General features: G+C 41.9%; 1 protein-coding gene across 1 annotated transcript; it reads left to right on the top strand.

The window, feature by feature from the left end:
• The first annotated feature begins 10,981 nt into the window (after positions 1 to 10,981).
• On the top strand, positions 10,982 to 19,311 carry LOC145405263 (uncharacterized). Its single transcript, XM_080276680.1, has 4 exons — positions 10,982 to 11,035; positions 12,031 to 12,165; positions 13,398 to 13,529; positions 19,217 to 19,311. Exons 1-4 carry the CDS (start codon positions 10,982 to 10,984, stop codon positions 19,271 to 19,273), a joined length of 378 nt encoding a protein of 125 aa, XP_080132806.1. The 3' UTR covers positions 19,274 to 19,311.
• Positions 19,312 to 26,283: the final 6,972 nt, after the last annotated feature.

Below are 26,283 nucleotides of genomic sequence, written 5' to 3' on the forward strand. Positions count from 1 at the left end.
ACCACAGCCTCAATCTGTCACAGTACACTTTATACAACAACGTACAGGTTGTTTGGAATCCGTATTTGTAAATAAGAACTGATAATAAGGCTAAAATGGACGGAGCGCACGGCCGACATGCAGCGCGGTGGCGATCTTCCCGTCAATATTGTCACATTTGCCTTTTCTCGGCAAAAAACACGTATACTCCTTTTTTTTCCATCATAGGACCGCAAACGTTTGCCTGTCACTATTACGGCCATAAAAATCAATGTCACTGCCAGTATTGTGGATTGGGACTGAGGAAGACCACCGCGGCGCGAGTTTATTCAGCCTTACGGCAGGCACTTTATTCTCGCTCCTGTCGGCCACTCGCACTTCATTTCTATCGCTCACTTTCACTGTATCTGTTTTTTTTTTTTTTTGCCTTATTCATCATTGTCACTGTCCAGTGTTATAAAAATAATATTTTATACACAAAAAACTTTCACTTTCAGAACATAGAATAGGAAAATATGCTTTTATCTTTTTACACTGGAGTGACTGTCACTCGCAATACTTATATGATTACTATGTACAATTATTTACGACAAAAAACACTGTAACTGTCAGTGCTTTTACAAGTACATACACTAATTTACACTCATCAGGCTGTCACTGTCAGCACGTAAAAGAAAACTAAACAATATTATCACTGTCACTCTCAGTATTTTTCCCAATATTTTTACCCTTATTTTCAAAATCTACTTAGGCTGTGGTAGCCGAAAAAACACGGGTAAGCACAGAGGGGAACTTTGCACTCTTTGCACTGCAAGGAGGTGCGCCTAAAAGTTCTTTCCTGCCTGGTAGTGTGGCTGCACACATGACACCTCCTCAGTGCTTTCCCCCTCTTTGCAGTGGCTGGCAGTGGCTCCAGGCGGTGTCGCTGAAGGTAGGCCATACACTGTAGGCGGTCTGGAGGTGTGTGAGGGTGGCGTTTGGGACCTGTAGAAAGCACCTGGCCGTAACGCTGAAGCAGCTGGTAGACACAAGTCTTGGAGAATCGTCTGAGAGAGTAGTTGGCTGGCTTCCTGTTCTTGATTTTATACAGGATGAAGGCGTTCAACATGCACATGTCAATCAAGTGCAAGAACACCTTCCTGTACCAACGACGATTTTTCCTCAGACAGTCAATCTCTCCAATCATCATATCCGACTTGTCCACCAGCCGCATATTGACGTTATAGTCAATGACAGCATCAGGCTTCATCACAGGCTCGCCAGTCCTTCTGTCGACCTTCCCTGTTGCCAGCATTTCACCCTTGTGTACTGTGGTGAGCATGTACACGACTCTCTTATCATGCCACCTGATCGCAAGCATCTTGTCAGATTTCTCCAGGTGCACGTCTCCCCGCTTTGACTTTTCAGCCTCTGGGAAGGCAGGGTAATGTGCCCTGTTACTTCTGACAGTGCCACAGGAGCCGACTCCGTGTTCAGAAAGGTACTTGGCGAGTTTTGGAGCTGTATAGTAATTGTCCGTATACAGGGCATGATTCTCGCCAAAGTACTTTTCCAAAAGCACTTTCACCACAGAACCAGAGAATCCAAGGGGGTCAGTCTTATCCAAATCGACATTGCTGGCGGTGTAGATGACGAAGTCAAGGATGAACCCCGTCTTGCAGTCGCACAGCACAAAAAACTTGATTCCAAAGCGGTGGCGTTTGCTTGGAATGTACTGGACGAACCGAAGACGGCCCCTGAACAATACCAAAGACTCGTCGATCACGACTTTCTTGAACGGGCGCAAGAACCTCGTAAACTTATCTTTGATCATGTTCAGGATTCCCCTCACTTTCCATAATGGGTCAGTTTGGGAAGGCTCATCATTATTCGCGAAGTGAAGATAAGTCATCAGCTGCCTAAAACGATCGCGGCTCATGTATTTATTGAATATGAGTGTTGGGCACAACTCATCGGAACCCCAGTACTCTTCCAACTCATGCTTCCAGTTGTGCGGCATAAGCAACATCAAGCCAATAAATACAAAAAGCTCGCGGATCGTCAGAGGCACCCATGATGCCATCCACGACGTGGATGGCGTCGCAGCCTCACCTTCTCCTTCGCGAACTGGTGCACATTGCCCCTCGTACCTGTTAGTCTCGGTACAGATGTGCTCCATAACCTCGTCGTCAAGGAAGGCCAACAGGTAGTCAACGCATTCACCATCGTCGTCCACAGGGAAGTCAGCCTGAAGTCCACACTCACTTTCGTCAAAGGGCAGATCTTCAGGCACAAAATCTGATCCCTCTGACCACACGAAAGCATCTAAAGTTCCCTGCCTAGGCTGGGAGGTGCTTGGGGCGGCGGGGGGTGAGGCAGGTCGTGTGGGAGTGGGTGAGGCAGGCTGGGCAATAGTAGGTAAGGGAGAGGCTATCCCAGGCCGTGTTGGTGTTGTGGTGGTGGTGGTGGTGGTGGGAGGGACATTATCGCTTGGGTCAAGGTCACCCGCGGTGGCGTGACTCCTGAGTTGCCTAGTGGGAGTTAGCCTAGGGGACTTAACTTTACTGACACGAACACTAGGCCTACGATAACCTCTCATACGTAAAATTGCTCGTCTACTTCCCTTTCTCGGTGGTGATGGAGACTCCGATGACTCAGGAGACAGGACAGCAGACGAGGAGGACGAGAGAAGAGGGCTGGGAGAACGTGGCGGGCTTGCGGTGGTGTGACGTGGCGTAGTGGACAATGGCGGTGCACTGGGGTCTCCGCTCCTCTTCCTTTTTTCTCCCTTTCCATATTCGAGGCCCCTTTTCACCGGGGCCTTCCCTGTTGAGGTGCTGGGCACAGTCACAGTTTCCTCCGGCACAGAAATAATCACTTCAGGGCCTGAATCAGCACTCGATTGTGTCTCGGATTCAGCCAGGCTAGACAAAACACCCACGTCACTGCCATAGTCCATAGAGGCTTTCAACAGTTCTGAGGCTATGGCCGAGTCACTTAGCCCCTTGGTAGTAACTGGTAAAGTTTTGAAGGGCGTTGAGGTAACAAAACCCTTTTTCGGAGGGCTAGAAGGCACGGAACTAGAAGAGCTAGAGCCTGACATGGTGTCACCGTGGCAGATTTGCGTGGACTGACGCTATTCTGGGGCAAACCGCGCGAAAAAATGACAGTGTGACAACTGGGGAAACAAGTGTTTCCCAATAGCAAAAAGTGCTTGCGAGATGACGGCGCAGATTGACACGTATCAGCCATCCGCGCGTTGCCATATCGTACGACGAGGGAGGGCCGCGCATCGGTGCGTCCGTGGGTAAAAAAAACGAGACTTGGCAACAACCGAGGTCAGTAGTACAAAGGTCAAGTGTGCTAAAAGTAGCTCACGGGTGGCGGGACTGATAGACAATACCAGCTTGAGCCTGCTTGCCCGCGGTTATTCAAAATTAACTCAAATCGCAAACGCGACGACCCGCCGTTCTGCCCTTTGGGCCGACCGTCGCAAATGCGACGATCCGCGTTTTAGGGGTTAAGGTGGGTTGTCATTTTTGTTTCAATATTGGATAGGTGACTTTGGAATGTTGAGTTGACGTAACCTCCCTTTTATAATGTATTTCAATCTCCCGATTAACAATAAACTTGTTACATGTTAAGGTATGCCCTGACGTAACCCCATCCTATAACGAGTAGTGACTGCAACTCCCTGGGCCTGGCCATTGTGCCAGTATGATCTGTGATCTACATTCTTTGTTTGTTTTTAATATTCAGTTTTTATTTTTTTGTTTTTTCCCAAGACTTCTCAAACACCTTTTTATTTCATTATCTTCCACACTCAACCATCATAGTTAGTGGTTATACTTTTCATTTCATTTTGTTTATAAAGGCTCCAATGGTGGCTTTCCACGTTGCTCAGTCTCTTTCAGCCTCCCTATTCAGTCCTATATCCCTGAGGTCACACTCTACGACCTCGTCTCAGATCTTTTTCTGTCTGCCTCTTGCAACCATATCCCCAACATTCACATTTCTTACTTTCTGCACTCACTTGCTATCTGCCATCCTGTCAACATGCCCAAGCAATTTCAATCTACCCTTCTTCATCACCTCACCAATACATTTCAGTTCCTTAGTCATAATCCTAGCTTCCCCAGGCCTTGCATTCAAGAAAGCACTACACATCCATCTGATCAATGCATTTATGTACGTTTGAGCCTGTGAATATCCTCATCCATTACTGTGCAGGTCTCACTACCATACAGCATTACACTCCTAACACATGCCACATACAAAGATCCCTTGGCATGCAGGGAGAGCTCTCTCCCTGAACTACCTCCAACCACTCCTTACCCTGGCCACTGAGCTAGCTCCAGCCCCATCTCCAGCACATAACGTGTCCCCCAAATAACAGAACTCTTCCACACACTCAGGAGACTCAATCTATTCTTGCGTGACAGTCTCTACATGCTCTCTCCCACATGCTGCACACATAAAATCAGCATTTTCTCACAGTCTGTCTCTAATACCACTACAGTACATCTTTTATCCTCCCACGTATCACAAACACTACTTAAGATGGAGTTACGTCCCACACCCTTATGGCAAGGGAAGTAACTTGCATACTAAAAACCCTCTTTGACCCCAGCTAGAATACAGATGTTTCCAGAGGGCATTGCCTAATGTTAGAGGCAAGTAAGATATAAGACAAAGACTTGAAAAAGGTTTTGAAGAAAAAAAAAAATAGTGGGAAAAACTCACCCTGATACATTGGCAAAATAAAAACCTTACATGACTGAAAGCAGAGTACAGGTATGCTTCGTAGGGGCATAGCCTACTGTAAAGAGGTAAAATAGACATGACACAGTAACATTTAACCCAGCACTTCCCAACCTGGGGGGGCGCACCCCCCTTGGGGGGTGTTTGAGATTGCTAGGGGGAGCGTGGGGTAATCAAAGTTCAACACAGGGCTAATCCATTCAAATGCATTCAAGGTATTCCCAAAGATATGTATGAGTAAGAAACTTTGATAGAAAAACTTCACAACCATCATTTCGAGCAAACACATGATGTGTTGCCATCTAGCGTCTCAAGTATCCACATGGAACAGATAAAAACATTGTTGTTTAGGCGTCAGAGGGGTGTAGGGGGGCATCATGAAAACAGTCCTGACCAAAGGGGGGCTCAGTGCTAGAAAGGTTGGGAACCCCTGATTTAACCTGTCCCGTCTCAGCTGATTTCTCACTCCCCCCCCCATCCTGGCAGTTCCCCCCCCCCCTCAAACCTCCGCTTTTTATGAGAGACATTGGAAAATACCAAAAAAGTGCTTACCTGAGCTTATAAGTGCACTATACAGGTGTCTCTCTGAACACCTGGTACCATCTTCTCTGGGCGTGCGCTGCTGCTGTCACATTTTCTGTGGTAGGGGTAACTATTGCACACCTCTCAGAATTGGTAGATATTTGTTCATTTGGTATGAATTTATATGTAATACAAAAATATATTTGGTTTTCACACAAAAATATAGGCAATATAAACATTGTTTCTCTCACCAAACACATCAACATATCGCACCTTCCTTGACGACGGTACCTCATCACTGCTGCTTGTTTCTTCCTCCGACACCACATAATCTTCATCCTCCACATCATCATCGATTGGGGAATCACTCTTGCCCGTGAAGACATCAAGGGCGGCTTGAATTTTGTTGTCAGAGGGACTGCGGCGCGACATGTCTTACTGGCCAGGTCACTGCTAGCAGGGGAGTTGCTGAGACAATGGCATGCTGGGGTCACGCGGGGTCAGGCATTGTCGCCGCCTGGCGGCTGGTAGAGGAAGGTCTCCCACATATGCCTACCAAAAATCACCCGCGAAACTTGAAAAATGTGCAAATGACGGACCTCGCAATTGCAGAACGTACCAGTACGTCGTCGGGTCTTAGCATGAAAAAAAGTTGTGACGTACCCATACGTCACCAGGACGCGGCACGGGTTAAGGGTTTAAAAATATATAAAGGTTTGAAAAAATTCACCACCTGGGCGGTCTCAGCCATCAGTTATGGTGTGTAAATAGCATGCACCACGATTGGAATTATTATTCCTTGCATTGTGTCCTTGGCACCTATTTTTTCACCTGTGCACTAGGAGACTGTGCATACAGACAGGTTTCTGTAAACAGAAAAGGGTTTGAGAGTGAATGTAAAGACACAAGGTTGTGGTTAGTGGGATGGAAACTGGATATGGATTCATTGATGGAAAATAGATGGTGGATTCATGTTGTATGTAGGAAAAGTAACCTCAGCTTGTGTGGGGTTTGTGGAGGGTTGGAACTTAAGAGATGTAATGGTTTGAAAGGAGATGTAATACTGTAGTTTGAAAGGTAGATTACGAGATATATTGAAGTATGAGTATGTCAGTGCAAGAATCATGTTATCCACCTAAGGCTGGAGGAGATTGATTTTGGGAATTAGACTCTTAAATGTGTAGATGAGTTTTGCAACTCAGGAGATAAAATTATTGCAAGAGATAGTGAAGCGGTTAGTTAGTTACGTACAAGAGTGAGAAATGGTTAGAAGAATTTTAGAAAGCTGTTGCTCCTGTTGACATTGAAGGAACTCCCTATGTATGGAAAGGAAACTGTATGATTTGTATGTGCAATATAATGCCATACAGTAGTTAAATATGGGCAGTAAAGGGGGATGATATTTGCTGATTTGAGCATGATGAAATGAAAATGGTGTTATGGATGCATAGTGCCACATTGAGGGATGGAGCAATGTCTGCAGATCTATGAGGATGCTTAGGTATTGAGAGTGTTGGTGAGGCAGTATGCACATGTAGGCAGAGGGGATTTTGATGTATAATGTCTGAAAATGACCGGGTGATATGCTGAAGACCGGAGCATAGGAAGGGTTGACCCTGCTGGGTGACCAAGGAAAGCATGGGATAATGCCCCGAGAATAGAGAAAAGACCTTAAGGTTAGAAAACTTGATTGGAATCCTGCAGTAGAGTCTAGAGCATGGAATGCAGCCATCAGATGGGTTAGGAAAAATGCAGTTATGGAAAATTGTCTTTCAAAATGTTTGCATGTATGTACTGTACCCAAAAAACAGTCATGCATGCAAAGATGTGTCATGGAAGAGAATGGTGGAGCACAGGGTCTGACATCCATTTGCTTCTTAGCTTTAGTTGCCGGAACCTGTCATTGGCTGCTCATTCAGGGAGCTGGCAAAATATCAACATCTGTGGAGGAAGGTTATCATGCATCATGAGGCATTATAAATGGAGACAAGAACTAATGAACCCACTCATTAGGTCACTAGGATGTTCTACATGTTACCACTTGTAATGCCTTTGTGGTGTCATAAGTGGCTGGAAGCTATTTCCTTAGAGGGCCTCCAATACAAGAGAGTGTAGAGTGAAAAACTGTTCAAAGAGAAATAGAAATATGGAAAAGGACATAAAAGACTCCTAACATAAAAAACTAAGCAGCCAAGCAGTGGACAGGGCACTTAAAAAAAAAAAAAAAAAAAAAAAAAAAAAAAAAAAAAAATGATGTAAGAAGAGGTGGTTTCACCATATCAGATGTGAGTGGCAGCTAAATTGATTATAGTGTATTCTCCTTCAGAATGTGCAGAGCCTAGTGGAACAGATAGTGAAATACTGCAACTTTGAGCCCCACAATGTGTCATATGTATGCTGTCGCCATGTACTACCATCTCCCCCTGGCTGCATCCTCAAGGCCTCCCTTGCTTTCCTCCAGGTTCAAATTTGTCTTCAGTCTGAAGAATATCTTGTACTAGACATTGTGGAGGTCAGTAAAATAGTAATGAAAGTGTTCGGTATGAATCAAAGACTATGTGCCAGATGTATGGTAGTGAAGCATGAGTTGTTGTTCAGTACTAAACAGTGTGTTTGGACTGAATTAAATACTGTGATGAGTTTTGAAATTTTTTCTTATGGTAATGAAGGATAGGTATAGGCAGATGATGTTTAAGTGAGTAATTCAGATTCAGTATTGGAGAGAGATGAGAATGTACAATTCCTCTGTACTCAGTACAATTGTGTATATAGCATCAGTACAAATGTGTATATAGCATCATAATCAATATTCTAAACCCGTAGGAAGAAAGCCTCTCACATTTCTCTCCACACTGACCTGTTGGTAGGTAGCCTTTTACATCCAGTCTCTGATTTTTCTGTCTATCTATTGCCAGACGCCTTGATCTTGTAAGGGGTGGCCACAAACAGACACCTCTATGTCACCCTGTCCCCTGCCATTTTACTGTCCTCCCCCCAGCTCACACCTCCCTCTCTCATATATCTCTCCACTCCACCCCTCCATGACATCCTCATCCTCCCCCTCCCTCTTTCCCCCTCCACTTCACTCACATACACTCTCCTTGTTAATCTCTTGCTCTCCATCCTCTCCACTTGTCCAAACCACCGCAGTGTATTTCTCCTAACACTTTTATATCACATCCACATCCACACCACAATGCCCCTTCACTTCCTCATTTTTCAGTCTGTCTCTCCATGTAACTCCATATGCTCCTCTCAGCTAACTCATTTCAGCTGCTCTCAGTCTTGACATGTGTTTTTCCAACAAGATCCAAGCTTCACTTCCATATGTTAGAGTTGGTATCACAATACGATCATGCAGCAACTTTTTCACTTCCATGCTCTTTTCCCTATCCCTTATCACTGCTTTCAAAGAACCAGCCACCGTTCTTCCTTCAGCACTTCGTCCTCTGAACTTCCAACCTAACTCATCACACTACCCAAGTGCTAAAATACACTCACATTTTCCATTTCCTTATTATCCAGCCCCACTGTACTTTCAGTGACTTCATTTCTCATGAAGACCATAACTTTTCTCTTCCCTACATTCACCTTTAGATTTCGTTTCTTATACACTTTCCCAAAAACTTATTCACCAAGCCTTGCAGCTCCCCTTCAGCTTCACTTAACAGTACAGTATCATATGCAAACAATAGTACAGGAAGTTTCCAAATGCTGCCCTGTCTCATTAGGGCCACTCCAGTATCCACTACTTTACCTTGTATCTCTTTTACAGTCCCATCCATATACAGATTAAACAGCCTTGGAGACATGACACATCCGTGTTTCAGTCCAACATTCACACAGAAAAATTCACCCAATTCACTGTCCACATGCACTGCAGCCTTGGCACCCTCATACATACTCCTCATGGCATTCAACAACTTCCCATTTACTCCATGTATCCGTAGTATTTTCCAAATTCCTTGTCTATCCACTCTGTCATATGCTTTCTCCAAATCCATGTGCTTTATCCAGTGAAGGCTGCATACAACTTCTTTCCCTTCTCTAGAAACTTTTCCACTAAAGACGTAAAGATGTGCCTTCTCCATATCCATGAAGGCCACTTACAACTTCTTTCCTTTCTCTAGAAACTTTTCCAATAAAGACATAAGGGTGTGCATTTTCCAAATCCATGAAAGCCACTTACAACTTCTTTCTCTTCTCTAGAAACTTTCACTAAAGACCTAAGAATGAATATCTGATCTACACAACCTCTTCCCTTCCTGAACCCACCCTGTTTTACTCCAACTAATTCCTGTTATTTCCCTAACTCTATCAGTAAGTATTCTACCTTATACTTTGTCTGGTACACTAAGAAGACAAATGCCCCTATGATTACCACACATTTTTTTCCCCCTTTTCTTTTCTCTGCCTTTTAACGAGCTATATGTATTGCTTTCTCTCTGCCATTCCCTCTCATGCCATCTCTGAGTTGCTTACTTAGTTACCATAATTTCCATCTCCTATCCCTTTTGTGAAGTTCTTGTGTTCTCTTATCCTGGAAGATCATCATTTTATCCTTCCCTGTGACAGCATAATTTTCTCCATTCCTCTCAGAATACTCCTAACTTTACATTTCAAGGTTTTTGCTAGGCAACAGATTTCTGTCTGTAAATTATAACAGTGGTAGCTGCCTTGCCATTGTGAAGAAGCTTGTGCATCCTAGTGATTAGTTTAGCAGTACTAGCTACTTCCTTTGTGTAAGCATAGGGATTGGACAAAAAATGTTCCCCATAGTTGTGAGTAAAAGATGCAAGATATTCACAGAGGAAATCTGTGCAGCATGTAAGGTTGTGTGTGGGATGAAGAGAAGATGAAAGGGGGTGCAAGGAACAGCATGGTGGAATGAAGAGGTGAGACAGGCAGTGACACAAGAAGTAAGCATATAGTGAGTGGATGAGAAACAGGAGTGTGGAAGAAGTTGAGAGACGGAAGAGAGAGTTATATGTAGAGAGGATGAGAGAGGTGAAAAGATTAGTAAGAGAGGAATGTGAGTGTAAAGTGGAGGGAATGTAAGAAAATGTTCTGCAAAGAGGTAAAGAGAGTTAGACAGGGTGTCAAAGAAGTCAGTCGGGGAGTGAAAGATAAAAATGGTAGATTACTGGTGGAGAAGGGAGAAAAAGTGAGCAGGTGGAGAGAATGGTAGATTACTGGTGGAGAAGGGAGAAAAAGTGAGCAGGTGGAGAGAACACTTTAAGGAATTGTTGAATGTAGAGAATGAAAGTAATGCGAGTATAAGTGAGTGGGGAATGGCTGGGAGAGAGGGATGTGAGAAGAGAGGAAGAAATCACAGGGATGGAAGTTGTGGAAGCAATGAAGAAAGTCAAAATGGGGAAAGCCCCAGGAAGTGATGGAATGTGTGGAGAAATGCTGAAATAAGGGGGAGAGATAGTAGTAGAATGGATGTCTAAGATGTGCAGATTGGCCTGGGAGGAAGGTAGAGTCCCGGAGGAGTGGAAGTCAGTGTAATACAAAAAGTATTGACAGAGTTAGGGAAATAAGAGAGGAATTAGTTGGAGAAGAACAGGGAGGTTGTAGGAAGGGAAGAGGCTGTGTAGATCAGATTTTCATTCCTAGGTCTTTAGTGGAAAAGTTTCTAGAGAAGGGAAAGAAGTTATATGAGGCCTTCATTGATTTGGAGAAAGCATATGACAGGGTGGATAGACAAGGATTGTGGAAAATATAAAGAATATATGGAATGGCAGCGGGGTTGATACTGGCTATACCCTCTTGCTGGGGCACCAGGTTCCAAGTGCAGTATCAACTCCAAACTTCCGTTTATTTTCCCAGTCCTTCATGTATGCAATGGGTCAACTCTGGAACTGTCTCCCTCTGTCTGTATTTCCTGCTTCCTATGATCTCCAGTCTTTCAAACGCAGTGAGTCCAAGCATCTCAATATGATCGGATATTGAATTTGGTTCTATCTTGTATTTTGTTTTTCTCTTGGAAGGTACAGTTATTGCAGGCTCACAGCCTTTGGTTCTTTCTTCCTCACAAAAAAAAAAAAAGGAAGTTGTTGAATGCCGTGAAGAGTATGTATGAGGATGCTAAGGCTGCAGTGTGTGTGGATAGTGAACTGAGTGGATTTTTCTGTTTGAATGTTGGATTAAAACAGGGATGCGTCATGTCTCTGTGGTTGTTCAGTCTGTATTTAGATGGGGTTATAAAAGAGATACAAGGTAGGGTAGAGGATGTTGGAGTGACCCTAATGAGAAAGGGCAGTGTTTGGAAACTCCCTGTACTGTTGTTTGCAGATGATACTGTGTTGTTAAATGAAGACGAAGGGGAGCTGTAAGGCTTGTTGGATTAGTTTGAGAGAGTGTGTAAGAAATGGAATCTAAAGGTGAGTGTAGGGAAGAATAAAGTTATGGTCTCTGAGAGAAATGAAGTCAGTGAATGTATAGTGAGGTAGGATGAGGAGGAAATGGAAAATTTGAGTTCATTTAGGTACTTGGGTAGTGTGATGAGTATGGATGGAAGTTTAAAGGGTGAAGTGCTTGAAAGGATACAACAAGGAAAAACGGTTGCTGGTTCCTTGAAAGCAGTGATAAGAAACAGGGAAGTGAACATGGAAGTGAAAAAGTTACTACATGACGGTATTGTGATACCAACTCTAATGTATGAAGTGAAGCTTGGACCTTGTTGGAGGGAGTTTTTTCCATGTATGATGTAGGTTTAATTTAATTTTATACACTATCAGTGGAGTTAGTAAACAGTGTGATTAATGTTTTGTTAATTGTGGCCAGTTGAAGGACATAGCAAGGGTTGTGGAAGAGCGGCAACAGTTCTTGCTGGCAGAGAAGAATGGCTACCTTTTGTACTTCATCATTAAGCTGCTGGATTGCTGTGTCTATCAGGAGGTTCTGTCTGATGAAGAAAAGGTGAATTTTTGTTAAATGTTTAATGTACTGGATTAGTATCCTTTTTTTTTTTTTTTTTTTTTTTTTTTTTTTTCAAGAAAAGCATAATCAGATAATCTTTAAATGTGCATGGATAATGACTTTGGTCTTGATGTTAAAAAAAGAAAAAAAAAAAATGCCATCACTGGTATACAAGCAGTACATAAAATCTGTACCAGACTACATAAGCATTGAACTTATCAGTCACACACCACAGCACACCCCAAACAATGTAGAATACATGTAGGTGCACAGCAGCATCACTAGATGCTTACTTGATATTGTTCATAGATTGCTTACACACAGACACAAAAAATCTGGAAGTCAAGGCTGCCAAAATATGAGGGAAATACAGCCCTTTGGAATACATAGGGGAGTGTTACCTAGAGGACGTGCTGAGTTCTGGAGGAGGAGCAGAAGCTAACTTCATTGCTAGAACAAGTGAATAGAAGAAACTTACGTGACTGTTGCCTCTCTTAACTATGAGGGGGTTTTCCATTCATACTGAGGATTCTCTCTCTCTCTCTCTCTCTGCATGCATGCGCAATTAATCGCACATGGATGCATTCATGTGTTCGCTGATCGTGACCTCAAAGCTATGACGAGTAATATGAATGCATAACAGACAGATCTGAGACCAGTATACATTGAACATCTTCAGTAGTGACTATAGTGTCAGACATCTTGGTGTTATAATAGACTCCAAAATTAGCAAAAGAGCAGAAGTTATAATACAGGCTGACTAGTTTGTAATGGTACCAGAGGATAACTGAGGGGCATGGCCTAGTATTCACCTAAGTAGGAAGGACATTTGATTTACCTTAAAACGCCTACTGCATGTTCTCTTTTGCTGAGAAACTCTGGGTGGCCCATGCTATGTTACCTGCATTTCCATTGGCATACACTTGTCTCTCAGTTGATCTGTGTTTTGGGCCTGAACCACATGTGACCTGACACAGTGCACCTTTCCCCTTAGCAGTGTCAAATGGTTGAAAATAGTATTTTGGGGAGATGAAATTTTGTCTGTTGTATCAGACCCAGAAGAGGTTATGTGACATAGTGATGTAGAGTAAAGGCTAAACTTTGTATTAGTACTTGTTGTAGGGCTTAGCTTCATCTGGTCTGCATAGCCTTACATATACTGTACTATGGTAAGTGAGAAGGTAGAGCATTGAAATATAGAACTGATCTTTCTCCATTTTGGATTATAACAGAAGGAGCTGTCCCGGTTGGTGAATCTACTAGATGTGGTGGTTGCTCGCATTAGAGATAATGTGGATGATATTAACCTGACTCTTTTCCGCTTCTACTCATCTCAAGTTCTCGACAAGTGGCGAAGGAAAATGGTTAGTTTAATATTCTTTCTGTAACAGCAGGCTGAATATCACCCTAGCTAAATCCAACTTCCCACTCATCACCAGCAGTAAACATGAATATAGGTATTTCCCGCACATCACACTTAAGAGTGTACCAGTATGTGTGCCACACACACCTTCCACTAAGATCCATGGAATGACATACAACCTCAGACTCACCTTCAAGGACCATGTATAAGACATCCAAGGGCAGTGCACCCCTATCCTTATTGCTCTCAAGGCAACTATAGGACCAGACTTTGGGAAGTAAAAAGGAATGCCCTCCCTACACTACAAACAATACTTAGATCAATGATATCCTAAGCCTCCCTGGGGTGAGCTCCCATCCTGTCTGATAACCACTACAACACCTTGTAAATCATACAGAATAATTTTTTTTGTATCACCACTGGCAGCAGCAAAACCACTCCCACAGCTCACTTACACTCTGAAACTAAAGTCCTCTCTGTCAGACACTACCTTGATATGAGGGGCACAATTTTATTCAGCAGCCTGTTTCAGTACACATCACCTGTTATTACATGACACAGCCACACAGCATATCTAGGAACATAAAACAGTCACCACACATATTATTACCTAATCCTCTTCAACACTATCCCACCTTCAGATATTCCAATACTAGCAGTGACAAAACACCAACATACACACCTCACATGCAGGGCAATATGACACCTCAGTCACAACATACTACATGTTTCCCTCCTGCCATCCACCCATTGAAAGTGTCCTTAGACAGAGGTGATTGAGTTCGCCAGTCTAGACAAAGAGAAGGACATCATCCAGCCTTCCTCAGCTACCAGCTTACATTTAGGCTGGATGTAATCACAGATGACATGTGCCCAGCTTGTAGACTAGGTCCATACAGTATAAAACACATATTGGAGCACTGCACAGCGCATGCCACACTAAGACACAGACACAACATCAGTGGTGTAGGGAACCTATGAGACAACCCCATAGGGGCAGTTGCTTACCCGCAGTTGACGATTCTGCTTGATCAGACGAACTGGGGTTAAACAACAACAACAACACAAAAAAGAAATGCTACTTGCATGTGTATTTCAGTGGTGTTTTGTCTTTTAAACTGTTACCGGTATCATATATGGTATGTATAATGCTGTACGACTATGAATTTCTTCAGTGTGGTTATATCCAGATTGAAACGTTAATCTATAATCCATGAGTATTTTAGGCACATCCAGAATTTTGAAGGCACCTAAGTCCTGCAAATTTTATGGTATTGTATCATATTCTTTTAACTCTGCTTATTCAAAGAATTTTCCAATTATTTTGGCTGGCAAGAGGGCAGGGTTCACAGCCTTGTCACTTAAGCTTCTCCTCTCCCTGACTGGCTACTTCTTGTGGAAACAACTCCACTTTAGGAGGACTTGGACCTACTTCTCACCTTTCTTGTTCTGGGGCTGCACAAACTCCTCAGTTGTCACCAAGAAAGATCTACTGTTGATATACAGAATCTCCTGACTCATACTTTACCATCCATCACTCAATTGACCAGCGTGGAGAAACTTATGCAGTAGCCCTTGATATTTCTAAGCTTTTGACAGAGTTTGGCACCGTTCCCTGCTATCCAGATGCCCTTGCTGTGACAAGTCATCTTTTGTTCCTCTGATTTCCTCATATTTTAGCAACAGAAAGCTAAAAGTTAAAGTAGATGATATATATTCCAATTTCCACTTGATTAATGTTGGAGTGCCAAAAAGTTCAGTTCTGGCTCCAACTCTGTACCTACAATCATATTAATGATTTCTTATGTCACCCATAATCCCATTCATTCATATGCAAATTACTCAACACTTCACAGTTCATTCAGAATTAAACACACATTCATAAAGTTTAATATCTCTAATTCACAGCTCAGTACAGCAATATTCATAAATCAAGACTTATCTAAGATCACTAAATGGGGGCAAAATAACATCGTATCATTTGATGGTAGGAAAACCAAATATGTAGTTTACCAACAGAGAGATATTGCCTGATTCCTATATTACAGTAATCCCTTATTTATCCGGACATAATAGAGCCAAAGGCATTTCCAGGTAGTGGCATCATCCAGATAATGAACACTATTTCCCTACAATACCCAAACCCTACCTGCACCCAACCTCCAGCCCATACCTAACCTATGTGTACAGTACATATGCATAATTTGGCAGTGGTTTCCAGTCATTCAGGCATATTTAGACATCAAAATACACAAAGGAATATCCAAATTAATGCTGAACACCAAGAACCATGCAGAAAAACCAATGAAAACTAAAAAACATGCTACTTAAACACCGCAGTATGTACAGTACCCCTCCTTATTTTCGCAGTGTTTTCTGGTCATTCAGCCATATTTTGACATCCGAACATACACAGGATTATCCAAAATCATTTTCAACCAAGAAAAGCATGAAAAAAAATAAAATGAAAACCAAAAACACCGTGCCCATACACTGCTGTATGTACAGTACCTCTCTTAATTTTGGCACTGTTTTGAGGTCAATCTGGCATATTGAGACATCAGAATACACATAGCAATATCCAAAGTAATGCTAAACACTAAGAAAACCATAAAAAAAAATGAAAACCAAAAAACACCCTACCTATACACTACTGTATGTACAGTACCTCTCCTAATTTTGGCACTGTTTACCGGTCAGTCTGCCATATTGAGACATTGATGGCAGTGGTGTTAGTTGTCATAGGAGTGATGGCAGTGGTGTCAGTTGTCATAAGAGTGATGACAGTGGTGTCAGTTGTCATAGGAGTGATGGTAGTGTTGTCGGTTGTCATAGGAGTGATGGCAGTGATGTCGGTTGTAATAGGAGTGATGGTGGTGGTGTCAGTTGTCATAGGAGTGATGGCAGTGATGTCAGTTGTCATAGGAGTGATGGCAGTGGTGTCAGTTGTCATAGGAGTAATGGCAGTGGTGTCAGTTGTCATAGGAGTGATGGCAGTGGTGTCAGTTGTCATGTACTCTTTCTCTGATAAGCCCTTGCGAGACATTGTAAGTTTAGTGTAAAATAGGAGGGGAACGGTAAAAATCGGTTAGGAATTTTCAAATCTGGCTTTCTTTGAAAGTACTGTATATAAGAAACACTTTTACACCTTCTTCACAAACACACTGCACTATATATAACACAATATCACTATAATACACGTAAGATGTGGATGGTGTGGTAGTGGGAAATGCGGGTTTAAATGGCCGGCCCCGCTCACACACCTTTCGAGCCTGACTGTTGGGAGAATACTGAGATAAATATAGGCTGCTTGCCTCTCTGATAAGCTCCCGTATGTTGCCATATATTTCCCCTAGATGTGGGTACCCTCAGCTTTGACCCAACCAAATTTGACGCAAATCCATCGACAGGAAAAGTTTCTATGACCATTTATAGGGAAGTTGCGTCATGTTGCATCATCGGTTACTCTTCAAATTGCAAGGATTATGACTCACATTGCATCATCGTGCGCAAAGGGGTTAAGTTCCTGATGAACCAAAGAATATTCCAAAAAGAAAAATTGTCATTTCATTCACAAACTTCCAAGACTACTCTTGTTTTTTCAGGTTGATCCAACACCCCTTTGGTTCTGCAGAGGTTTTAAACAGTGGCCAGAGAGAATTAGACTGAGTGCTTTGCCTAAACTGACATAACATGACCTTGGGTTAATCCGTTTCCTTCCCCTTCCTCCTCTTGTGCTGCCCATTGGGATGGATCACAGTTACAATCCTGATTTGCTGATTCATTTTTCACAGACTTCACCAAAGGGTTGCATTCACAACCCACTCAGTTTTTTGTTTATAATAGTTCTAAGTTCTGAGTGACTACCAAATGCCACCTCATTGTGGACCTTGATGATTGTATGTTGTTTGGACCTTCTTGCAAGTCATTCCCATCAAGGTCAGACTCCTCCCTTGTAAAGTGGTTTTACTTGCCTCCCTCACCTTTCAGGGTTCCAGTTGGTATGCTTTAATGGCCTGTAAGTGTCCTAGGTTCCCTTCCTTCATTGCAAGAGGGTTGGTCGTTCAGTCCTAGCCGTTCACTTCAGCTCAGATTATCCATGATGCTTCTAAGAAATCTGCTAGGTTATTGTGACCCTTCATTTCCATTCACAGTGTCATAAATTTATATCTTGACTCCATTGGTACAGAAATTAAGTCCATTTATGTGGACCAGAGTTAAAAAAATAAATTCACAAGTTGAGAAAAATCCATCTGATGATGTAGTTCTGATGTAGGCGTCCAGAAATGAGAAAAGAGATAAGAAAGAGAAACAGGCAATTCATGTTGGTTGAGAGAGAGTGCAGGCAGACTGTCTATGGAAGAACAAGGAAAACTTGCATTTATCAAAAGATCAACCAAAATGATCGAGGAGGCTTTAGGTAGGTGAATACTCGGGGAAGGTGAGAGACACACTCAAGAGAAGCACCACACAAACAAAATAAATAAAGTGAAAACAGTGGTGAACAGGAGACACAGTCAGATATATGGTAAATTGCTCGATAAACAAACAATTGAGCAGTGCAGAGCACTAGCAATATGTGGCTAGGCCAGACCATCCTTCACCATCCTGGAGTAGCTTCCCACTTTTTTGGAGCCTTGCCAAAGTGTCACTTGGATAATGGTTTTTCACCTCCAAGTAATTTGTATTGCTGCGAGCCTAATGTAGACATGGCATGAAATATGTAACATTTTAGGCTTTATACCCAATGATACTTGTATATTGGTTTGATTGTATATATCTTTTATATATCTGTCTATCTGTATACCTAAACTGCTTCCCCCAAAGAAGGGGAGGTAGCCAAGACAGGATGACACACTCCCAATTTACTCATCTACACGAACACATTTATTCATTTCTTAGCCCCAAGGGGAGAAGGGACAGACCTCCCTGCACCACACCACATGAGAGTTAACTGCACATTTCAGTCAGCGACATCCGCAGCAGGGCCCAATATTAGAGCTGGTTTACCCCTTCCACATCATAATGGACCCATCCCCATACCCACACCAGACCTGATCAATTGATCAGACCTAATGTGGGAGAATATCCCCTCAGGGCTGCATCATCATTTATTCATTCACAATTTCTCTCCAGTCATTCCCATCATGTGCAGCCACTCTTCCATGCTCAACAGACATCCCACTCACATCTAATGCTTTCTTCACACTGCCCATCCATCCTATTCGTGTTCTTCCTCTCGGCCTTACACCTCTCACATCTGGCTCAGTTATCTCTTTCACCAATCGCTTTTCATCCAGTCTCTCCATATGCTGAAACCATCGCATAGCCCTCACTCAACTCGATCAGCCATCTTCCGCATAACTCCAGTTCTCCTTCACAGTTCATCTTTTCCCACTCAGTCCATATGCGTCACTTCACACATAGTCCTCAGACACACACACACACACACACACATATATATATATATATATATATATATATGTGTGTGTGTGTGTGTGTCCATCCATCCATCCATCATCCAATCCTACTTTGTCCCATGAGGAGTGTACTGTATGAGCCAGGGGCTAGGCAGTTGGTCCCAACATTTAAGATGAGAGTGAATTATATATATATATATAACAAATATACAGTATACTGTATATATAAAATTTAATATGGTGTTCTGCATCCTTCCATTTATCTCAGGGATTGGTTGAGTCAGAAGATGCTGAATTTGGCAGTCAGCATATGGAGAGGAATTGAGGAACATCATTTATGCTCAGCAGCCATTGTGGATGCAGTACACATGTTCATTTGTGTAGGGGGCCAACCAGTATCACCCAGAATTTTCTAAGGTAGGGAAGCCCAGGTGATGAAATCCAAATATTTGTCTTGTAACTGCTAGTTACCCATGTAAATGTTAAGTTGTCTCTTCAGCAGGAAAGTATGTATTCAGATGAATAGTTTATGAAGCCAGTGTTATTTCGGTACATTGTGACAAATGCAGTAAAAAAATTTGAGTGGTTGTGGCATATATAGTCTTTGAATCAACTTTCATCGATCATAAATATTACCAAAATTTGCTTGATAAACTTTTTAGTCTTATCATAGCCATTCAATTACATTTATATTTTATGGACTGGACCAGAAAGGGGGAGGGTCTGGGCCCCCAGTTTCCCCATCTCATGCAATAAAGGTCTATTGAAAACCAATGCTACAGTATGTTCGTACAGTACTTCCACTTTTTGCACACAGCATTCGGTACTGGTATCTTCAGCTGAAAATATATTTGAGAGTAGGCTAAAATGGTAAAACATTACTACCATATACATAGTACACAGAACTCCCCCTTACATGAACTCTTCTTATAAGTACAAGTATTATGGTCTTATGCAGTTGTCCGATTGCTAACATTCTCTTCTCATGAATGAATATTGGCTTTATGAAAGTAAAGTACAGAAAAATCAGGAAAATTGGCAAAATTACATGAGTAATGGCTTCAAAAATCCATATTTCTGGTGTGTAATTCAGTCATTTCATATTCAGCAAAGTCTTGATACAGTGATCTCTCAATTATCTGGCGTAATTCAACCCCTTTCCCCCGGCCAGATATTACAAAAAACGCCAGATGTTGCATTGGTACCCCCAATCGGCTATCCATTCAGCGTTGAGCTGGATGCTATGTGACTACCCTAAACTATCCGTCTTGACCCTCTATCCTAAAACTTTCCAACAATATTACCTGTGAGTAAAAGATTAAAATCTGGAATAAGATACAATACAGTATTGATACAGTACATAGAGTACAGCACTACAGTACATAATATAAGCTTAATCATATTGTACAGTACTCACTTAATGTTGGCATCAATGGAAGGTAGTGTAGTACACTTTGCAGTATAGTGCACTCAATCCCATGTGGTCTGGTGACAAATTGCTCCCACAAAGATTATTCCAGCTCCACCACATGGGTCACAAATGCACAACACCAAGATATGTCATCACTATACAATAGTCAGATCACTTGGGCCTAGAGCACTGAGGGGCCACAAGAGAAATCACAGCGCAACAGCAGTGCGTGGGGCACAGGGGTCCATAGACTGAGTCACCACTGGGGATTGGCCACTGCGTGGGTCACAAATGCACAACTCGTAGATACATCCTCACTATACAACATCTGCAAGAGAGAATGAGAGAGCGACGGTAGGCCTGGCACATTGGGTAAGCCACTCATGCAATGCATTGTGATTGGCTGATGTGTTGCGGGGTCTGCCCGTGAACCGATCAGGTCCTGCGTTTGAGCCAGATGATATACACATCACCGCCAAAAAGATTCATGGTGCCGCCAATTAGAGACTTCACCAGATCCTGTTTCAGAAATCTGCCACTAGGGTCGCTTCCATCGCCCAGCTCTGATGCAGGGTAAGCACTGGAAAAGTAGCCAGTGCTTAATTTCTTTTTAATTTTGACACAAAGTAAAACACCTCAAAACATATTACTCATCAGATTACCCAGATGGCATGATATGCTACAAAGAAATTACAATATGGGAGCCTTTGATTATATATATATAATGTATTATAAGTGTCATTTTGTAAACTTTTTCGCTAGTTTACTCATCAGTTTACTCATCTCTGTAAGCATAACATGGAAACAAAACCTAGGCAATTTTACTAGAACCATCCATAAAGCAAGATAACAGTGATTAAAATATTTGTCATTCGTTAGTATCCACAAAAGAAATAGATGTGTAGTCGCATACAGTATTTTGCAACATCTTTCGATATGCTGCCCTGCCTGACGTAATGACTTTTCTTAAAACGTACCTGTTGGACGTCTTGGTCATCATAGTAACCAAAGCCTAACACCAATAATTCTTTTAAATTTTTCACTGGCTCCACTGCACAGTTTAGTAAGTTTAAACTTCAACTCCTCGTACCACACTGCCGTTTGTTTGGATTAACATGTCTGACTCACCAACTAAGCAATTGTTCAGTACATTAGTTTCAGAAGAACTGCTTACTACTTTAAAGCGTGCTAAAACACACACATCAGAAGTCCTGAAGGTAATCTTTTACTAACTGCACACGATTTATTCAAATATATGTAAATAGACAGCACACTATTTTAGTCCCCAAGCTAAGATTCTCTGAAAGCCTGGCTATTCTTTCTTTACAGGTATATATATATGCGCTTGATTGAATAGGAAAAAATATTCCTATAAATAGCAGTATTATTATAAACTTAGTATTAGGTACAATTTCACAGGTCTTTAAAACCCCACAAAAATATTTAATCGAGGCTGGGCGACGCTAGACCACCTGGTAGCACACCGCTGAAACAGGTTTGATGAAGCCTCTAATTGCCTCCCATTTCTGAGCTGGATGTTGCCTAATTTTGCCGGATATAGTTGTAATAGAGATGAGCAAAAAGCGCTGGATATTGCGTTGGGCTGGGTATTGTGATGACAGATAATTGTGAGATTACTGTATATGAACTAATTGGGGGGAAGGGTTTATGATATAGCTGCTGTTTATTAGGGAGGATTCTCAGAATTATACATGTTCACAGTTTTATTTTAATTTTGTGTGGATTTATACTGTATCCCTAGATACTGTATAGACAGATATTATATTTTCTTAATCAGTAATAAACAGCAGAACACACAAAAAAGCAGAAGTGAATTATTTACCCCTTGTTTGGTCTGATGACCATGTCAAATTGTTAAATTGACCTTTTGTTCAATATACAATATTTGAAGTTTGTTCATTAGACTCATAGATATTATATTTTCTTAATCAGTAATAAACAGCAGAACACACAAAAAAGCAGAAGTGAATTATTTACCCCTTGTTTGGTCTGATGACCATGTCAAATTGTTAAATTGACCTTTTGTTCAATATACAATATTTGAAGTTTGTTCATTAGACTCATAGAGGTTGATGGGCCCAAAGTTCAGATTAATGAGGTTTGATTTAGTAAGGAATAATGTATTTTTTACTAATTATTTCCTTTTCTGCAACTTATACAGCACAGTATTGGGTGTATAGTTAGCATGGTAAATTTAATAAAGTTTGGCTAACAGTATTGTACGTGTGCCAGTCCTAAGGTTTCCATACAGGGTCAGAATTATTTGTTGACTTTTTTCATATTTATTTGTTGCTGTTGGTTTTTCTGCATGATTAGTATTGTTTCAAGCATGCTGACGATACAGTTGAATATGTTCGGGGTTAGAGAGATGATTCACATAATAATTTTCCCTGTATAAAGTTTGATTTCTCATGTGTGAATTTTATTAATGCAGTTTTCCCAGGACCAAAAGGTCAAATGGGTTTGGATGTAGACTACACCTCTCCTGTGAGATATGCAGTTTCATGATACAGTAAACTCTTTCGTATCTGGTATAAAGTTGCCAAGGGGTTGCTGGTAGTTGACATACTGACAATTATTGACAAAATACCCTCCCCAGGTCCCCCTCAAGGAGGGTCTAACCCCCCTGTAAAACCCCGTACCTGTATTATATAACTTCAGACATAGAAAAGCATCCTTAATTACTGTAATAACGTAAAAACACATCCTTAAATACCATAATAAGCATGATTAAATGTCACTGTACTGTACTCAGTCGGTAGAGAGGTGGCTTGCAGTCCCAAGGGACCCAGGTTCAAATCTCCGCTGGGGCAGGGAACAGCTTAAGGATTTGAATTTAATTAAATCAGGCTTTACTGATCTACTAGAAGACCCGCCGACATGTCGTAAAAATACCCCCGCTAATACCAATACACCAGTCCTGTATGAGACAGCCCTAGCATGTATTCAATATGGACGGTGGGTGTTAGCGCCGAAGTGGTAACATGTAGAGGTGTATGGTATGTAGGAGGACTGCTGGGCCTTGATAGCAGGCTGTGAAGCCTATGCCCAGAGTCGGACACATAAAAAAATAAAAATAAAATAAAAAATAAAAAAAATTACAGAGTATATAACTGGTAACTTCTTCACTGACGAGCAGTTAGCTATAATTTATAAGAGTCATGTGCGCTCTCAGCTTGAATATTGCTCACCCTTGTGGAATGGATATGGAGAGGTTGCATTAAAACAATTAGACAAAATTCAGAACAAAGCTGTTAGAGTTATTAACAACTCTGCCATTACAAATAAACTACCTCCCCTACAGGTAAGAAGGAATGTTGCCTCCCTTGCGTTATTTTACAGATATTTTTATGGCATATTCTCAGACGAAGTTGCGTCCATGGTGCCACCTTTCCATGCCTTCCCTCGTGCTACACGGGCATCTGGTAGCACTCATGACTGGAATGTCACTCAGCCATATTGCAGAACTTCTGCCTATCAAAATTCTTTCATTCTCTGAACTGCATCTCATTGGAACTCGCTTCCCCAGAGTTGTTTCCCTCCAAACTTCAGCCTACATCTGTTCAAGTCTAACTGTTAAAGATATTTTATGAACAGAGGACACCAGTAATCTGGTGTGTGGATTATTATTATTTTTTTTTATTCATTTGTTTTTCCTTCCTCTGTGGAGGGAGGGAGAGGGAGGGGTAGACCGAGGATGAGGTGGAGGGATGGAGTTGAGAGGTATATGAGGGAGGGGGGGGTGAGTTGGGGGGAGGGGAGTCAAATGGTGGGTGACAGAGTGACTTGGAGGCGTTTTGTCTGCGGCCACCCTTTGCGGGATTAGGGCGTCGGGCTATAGATAGATAGATAGATAGTTCTGTCATTAAAAAAAAAAAAAAAAAAAAAAAAAAAAAAAAACTGGGAGAAGGGGGGTTTGGTGCTTGACCACCACCAACTTATACCTATAATGTTATGTAAAGCAATTTTAAACAAGAATATAGGTTAGTTACATCTAAACCACACATACAGTACAGTAGGCCATCCGTGCTTATCTGGTATGTGTTCGTGCAGTAGCCGGTTCATGTAACTATTTGTTAACACTATCTCAGGACACCCATGCGTAACTTTTCTACCCTGTTCCCAGGCCAGGGAAGAGTTTCCAATGAAATGAAGATGTGTTGCTTGTGTTCACCAAATTGTTGTGTCACGTGTTTGAGCCTTGAAAAATCACTCCAACAAATGATGCACCGCCACGTCATCAGCCCGGAATCGGTTGGCCAACAAATGACGCATTGGTGCGTCATCAGCCCAGAATAGTGTGATACTAGGGGTTCCATGCAAACTGGTCTTGTGTACAGAGGGGTATGTTTTTCATTTTAAATACTCAAATGGGCCATGACATAATCTGTCATTCTTTTCTCCCCCCCCCTCTGTATTTTTCTCCCACTTTTCCTCTTCTTCTTTTCTCCTTTCTTCTTTCTTTCCTTTCCTCCTCCTGTTACTTCTCTCCCTTGCTCTTATTCGTTTTCAGGTCGCATCCATCCATCTCTCTCTCTCTTTCTCTCTCTCTCTCTCTGATCAAATTTTTTGGTAAATGTGGGCATGCATTTTTTTTTTTCTTTATGGAGAATAAGAGTAATGATGATGATATAGAGGAATTCTAACTTGCTGATCCCATGTTTAAGTACTCTTTTTTTTTTTTTTTTTTTTTTTTTTTTTTTGAGAAAAATGCATGAACTGAACCTGGTAAGAAATACATTCAGTCCCCAAATCACATGCCTGGGTACACAATATTAGCACTGCTACACATGCAAAAAATAAATAAATAATTAAATAAAATTAATCATGTGTAATCTACATCTAATTTTCATTCATTCATTCATTATCCAATCCTACATTGCCCCATGAGGAGCCTAGGAGCCCAGGGATAGGCAAGTTGATTCTGACATTTAAGATGAGAGTGACTAGCCGCACTCATCCCTGAGTGGCATTACGTGAGCAATAAACTCCAACCATCCCTTGGATATAAACCTTCACCGGCTCAATTTGATTGGAGCTCCATAATTACCCACTAAACCACCAGGCACCAAAATTTGGTTACATGGTTACCACCCAGCGTAGTAAATGGTTTCCTGGTTTACAGGAAACCATTTGGCCTGTCACTCAGTGTAGTCACCTACAGGCAGAAGGAAGAGGAAAGAATGAAGGGAAGAATGACAGAAGAGGGAGTGTAGAGTCACCTGTAGGCAGAAGGACGAGGAAAAAATGAAGGAAAGAAAGATGGAGGAGAGGAATGGGCAGACACCTGAGAGCAGCACTACATCGAGTGAGTGGATGGTGAGCGCCCCCACCCACTGCAAATACATACTGTATTCTTCTTGCTTCTGTCTGATTCTGTTTGTATGGTAAAGAAAGCAAAATGAAGCCATCTGTTGTAGGCCTGAATTCCAAGTTACAAGTAAAGCTGCCAGAAAATTGTGAATGACACGGATTTTGATTTGGGGGCTTTCCAGAGAATTTTATTAAATTCCACCATATGCTGTGAAAGATAATGACGCATGCCAGGTAATGTGCTGATGGATATGAGAGTATTTACTGTACACTTTTCCAGAAATGCAGTAGACCCCATCATGATCCATTTTCCAGTTGTGCAGCATTGTCCTTTTGTATGCAGATTGTTCTTGATGAAACACCCCCCCCCCTCCCAAGACATAATGAGTGTGATGGTTTTGGGTGCTGAAAGTGATGGTGATTGTGGTAGTGGTAGTGATGATAGTTGTAACTGATTCTAGCAGATAGGCAATTCATAAATACCATATAGAGAATAACACTATTGATGTGCTAATCCAAAGATTCAAACAAGACATTTGAAGAAGCTTAATGGATATCTTTGAGTACAGAACATAAAACAGCAAATTGTG

This window comes from Coenobita brevimanus, chromosome 66 (assembly GCF_032717465.1).
Source record: "Coenobita brevimanus isolate Jiangsu-jjx chromosome 66, ASM3271746v2, whole genome shotgun sequence".
NCBI classification, from domain to species: domain Eukaryota; kingdom Metazoa; phylum Arthropoda; class Malacostraca; order Decapoda; family Coenobitidae; genus Coenobita; species Coenobita brevimanus.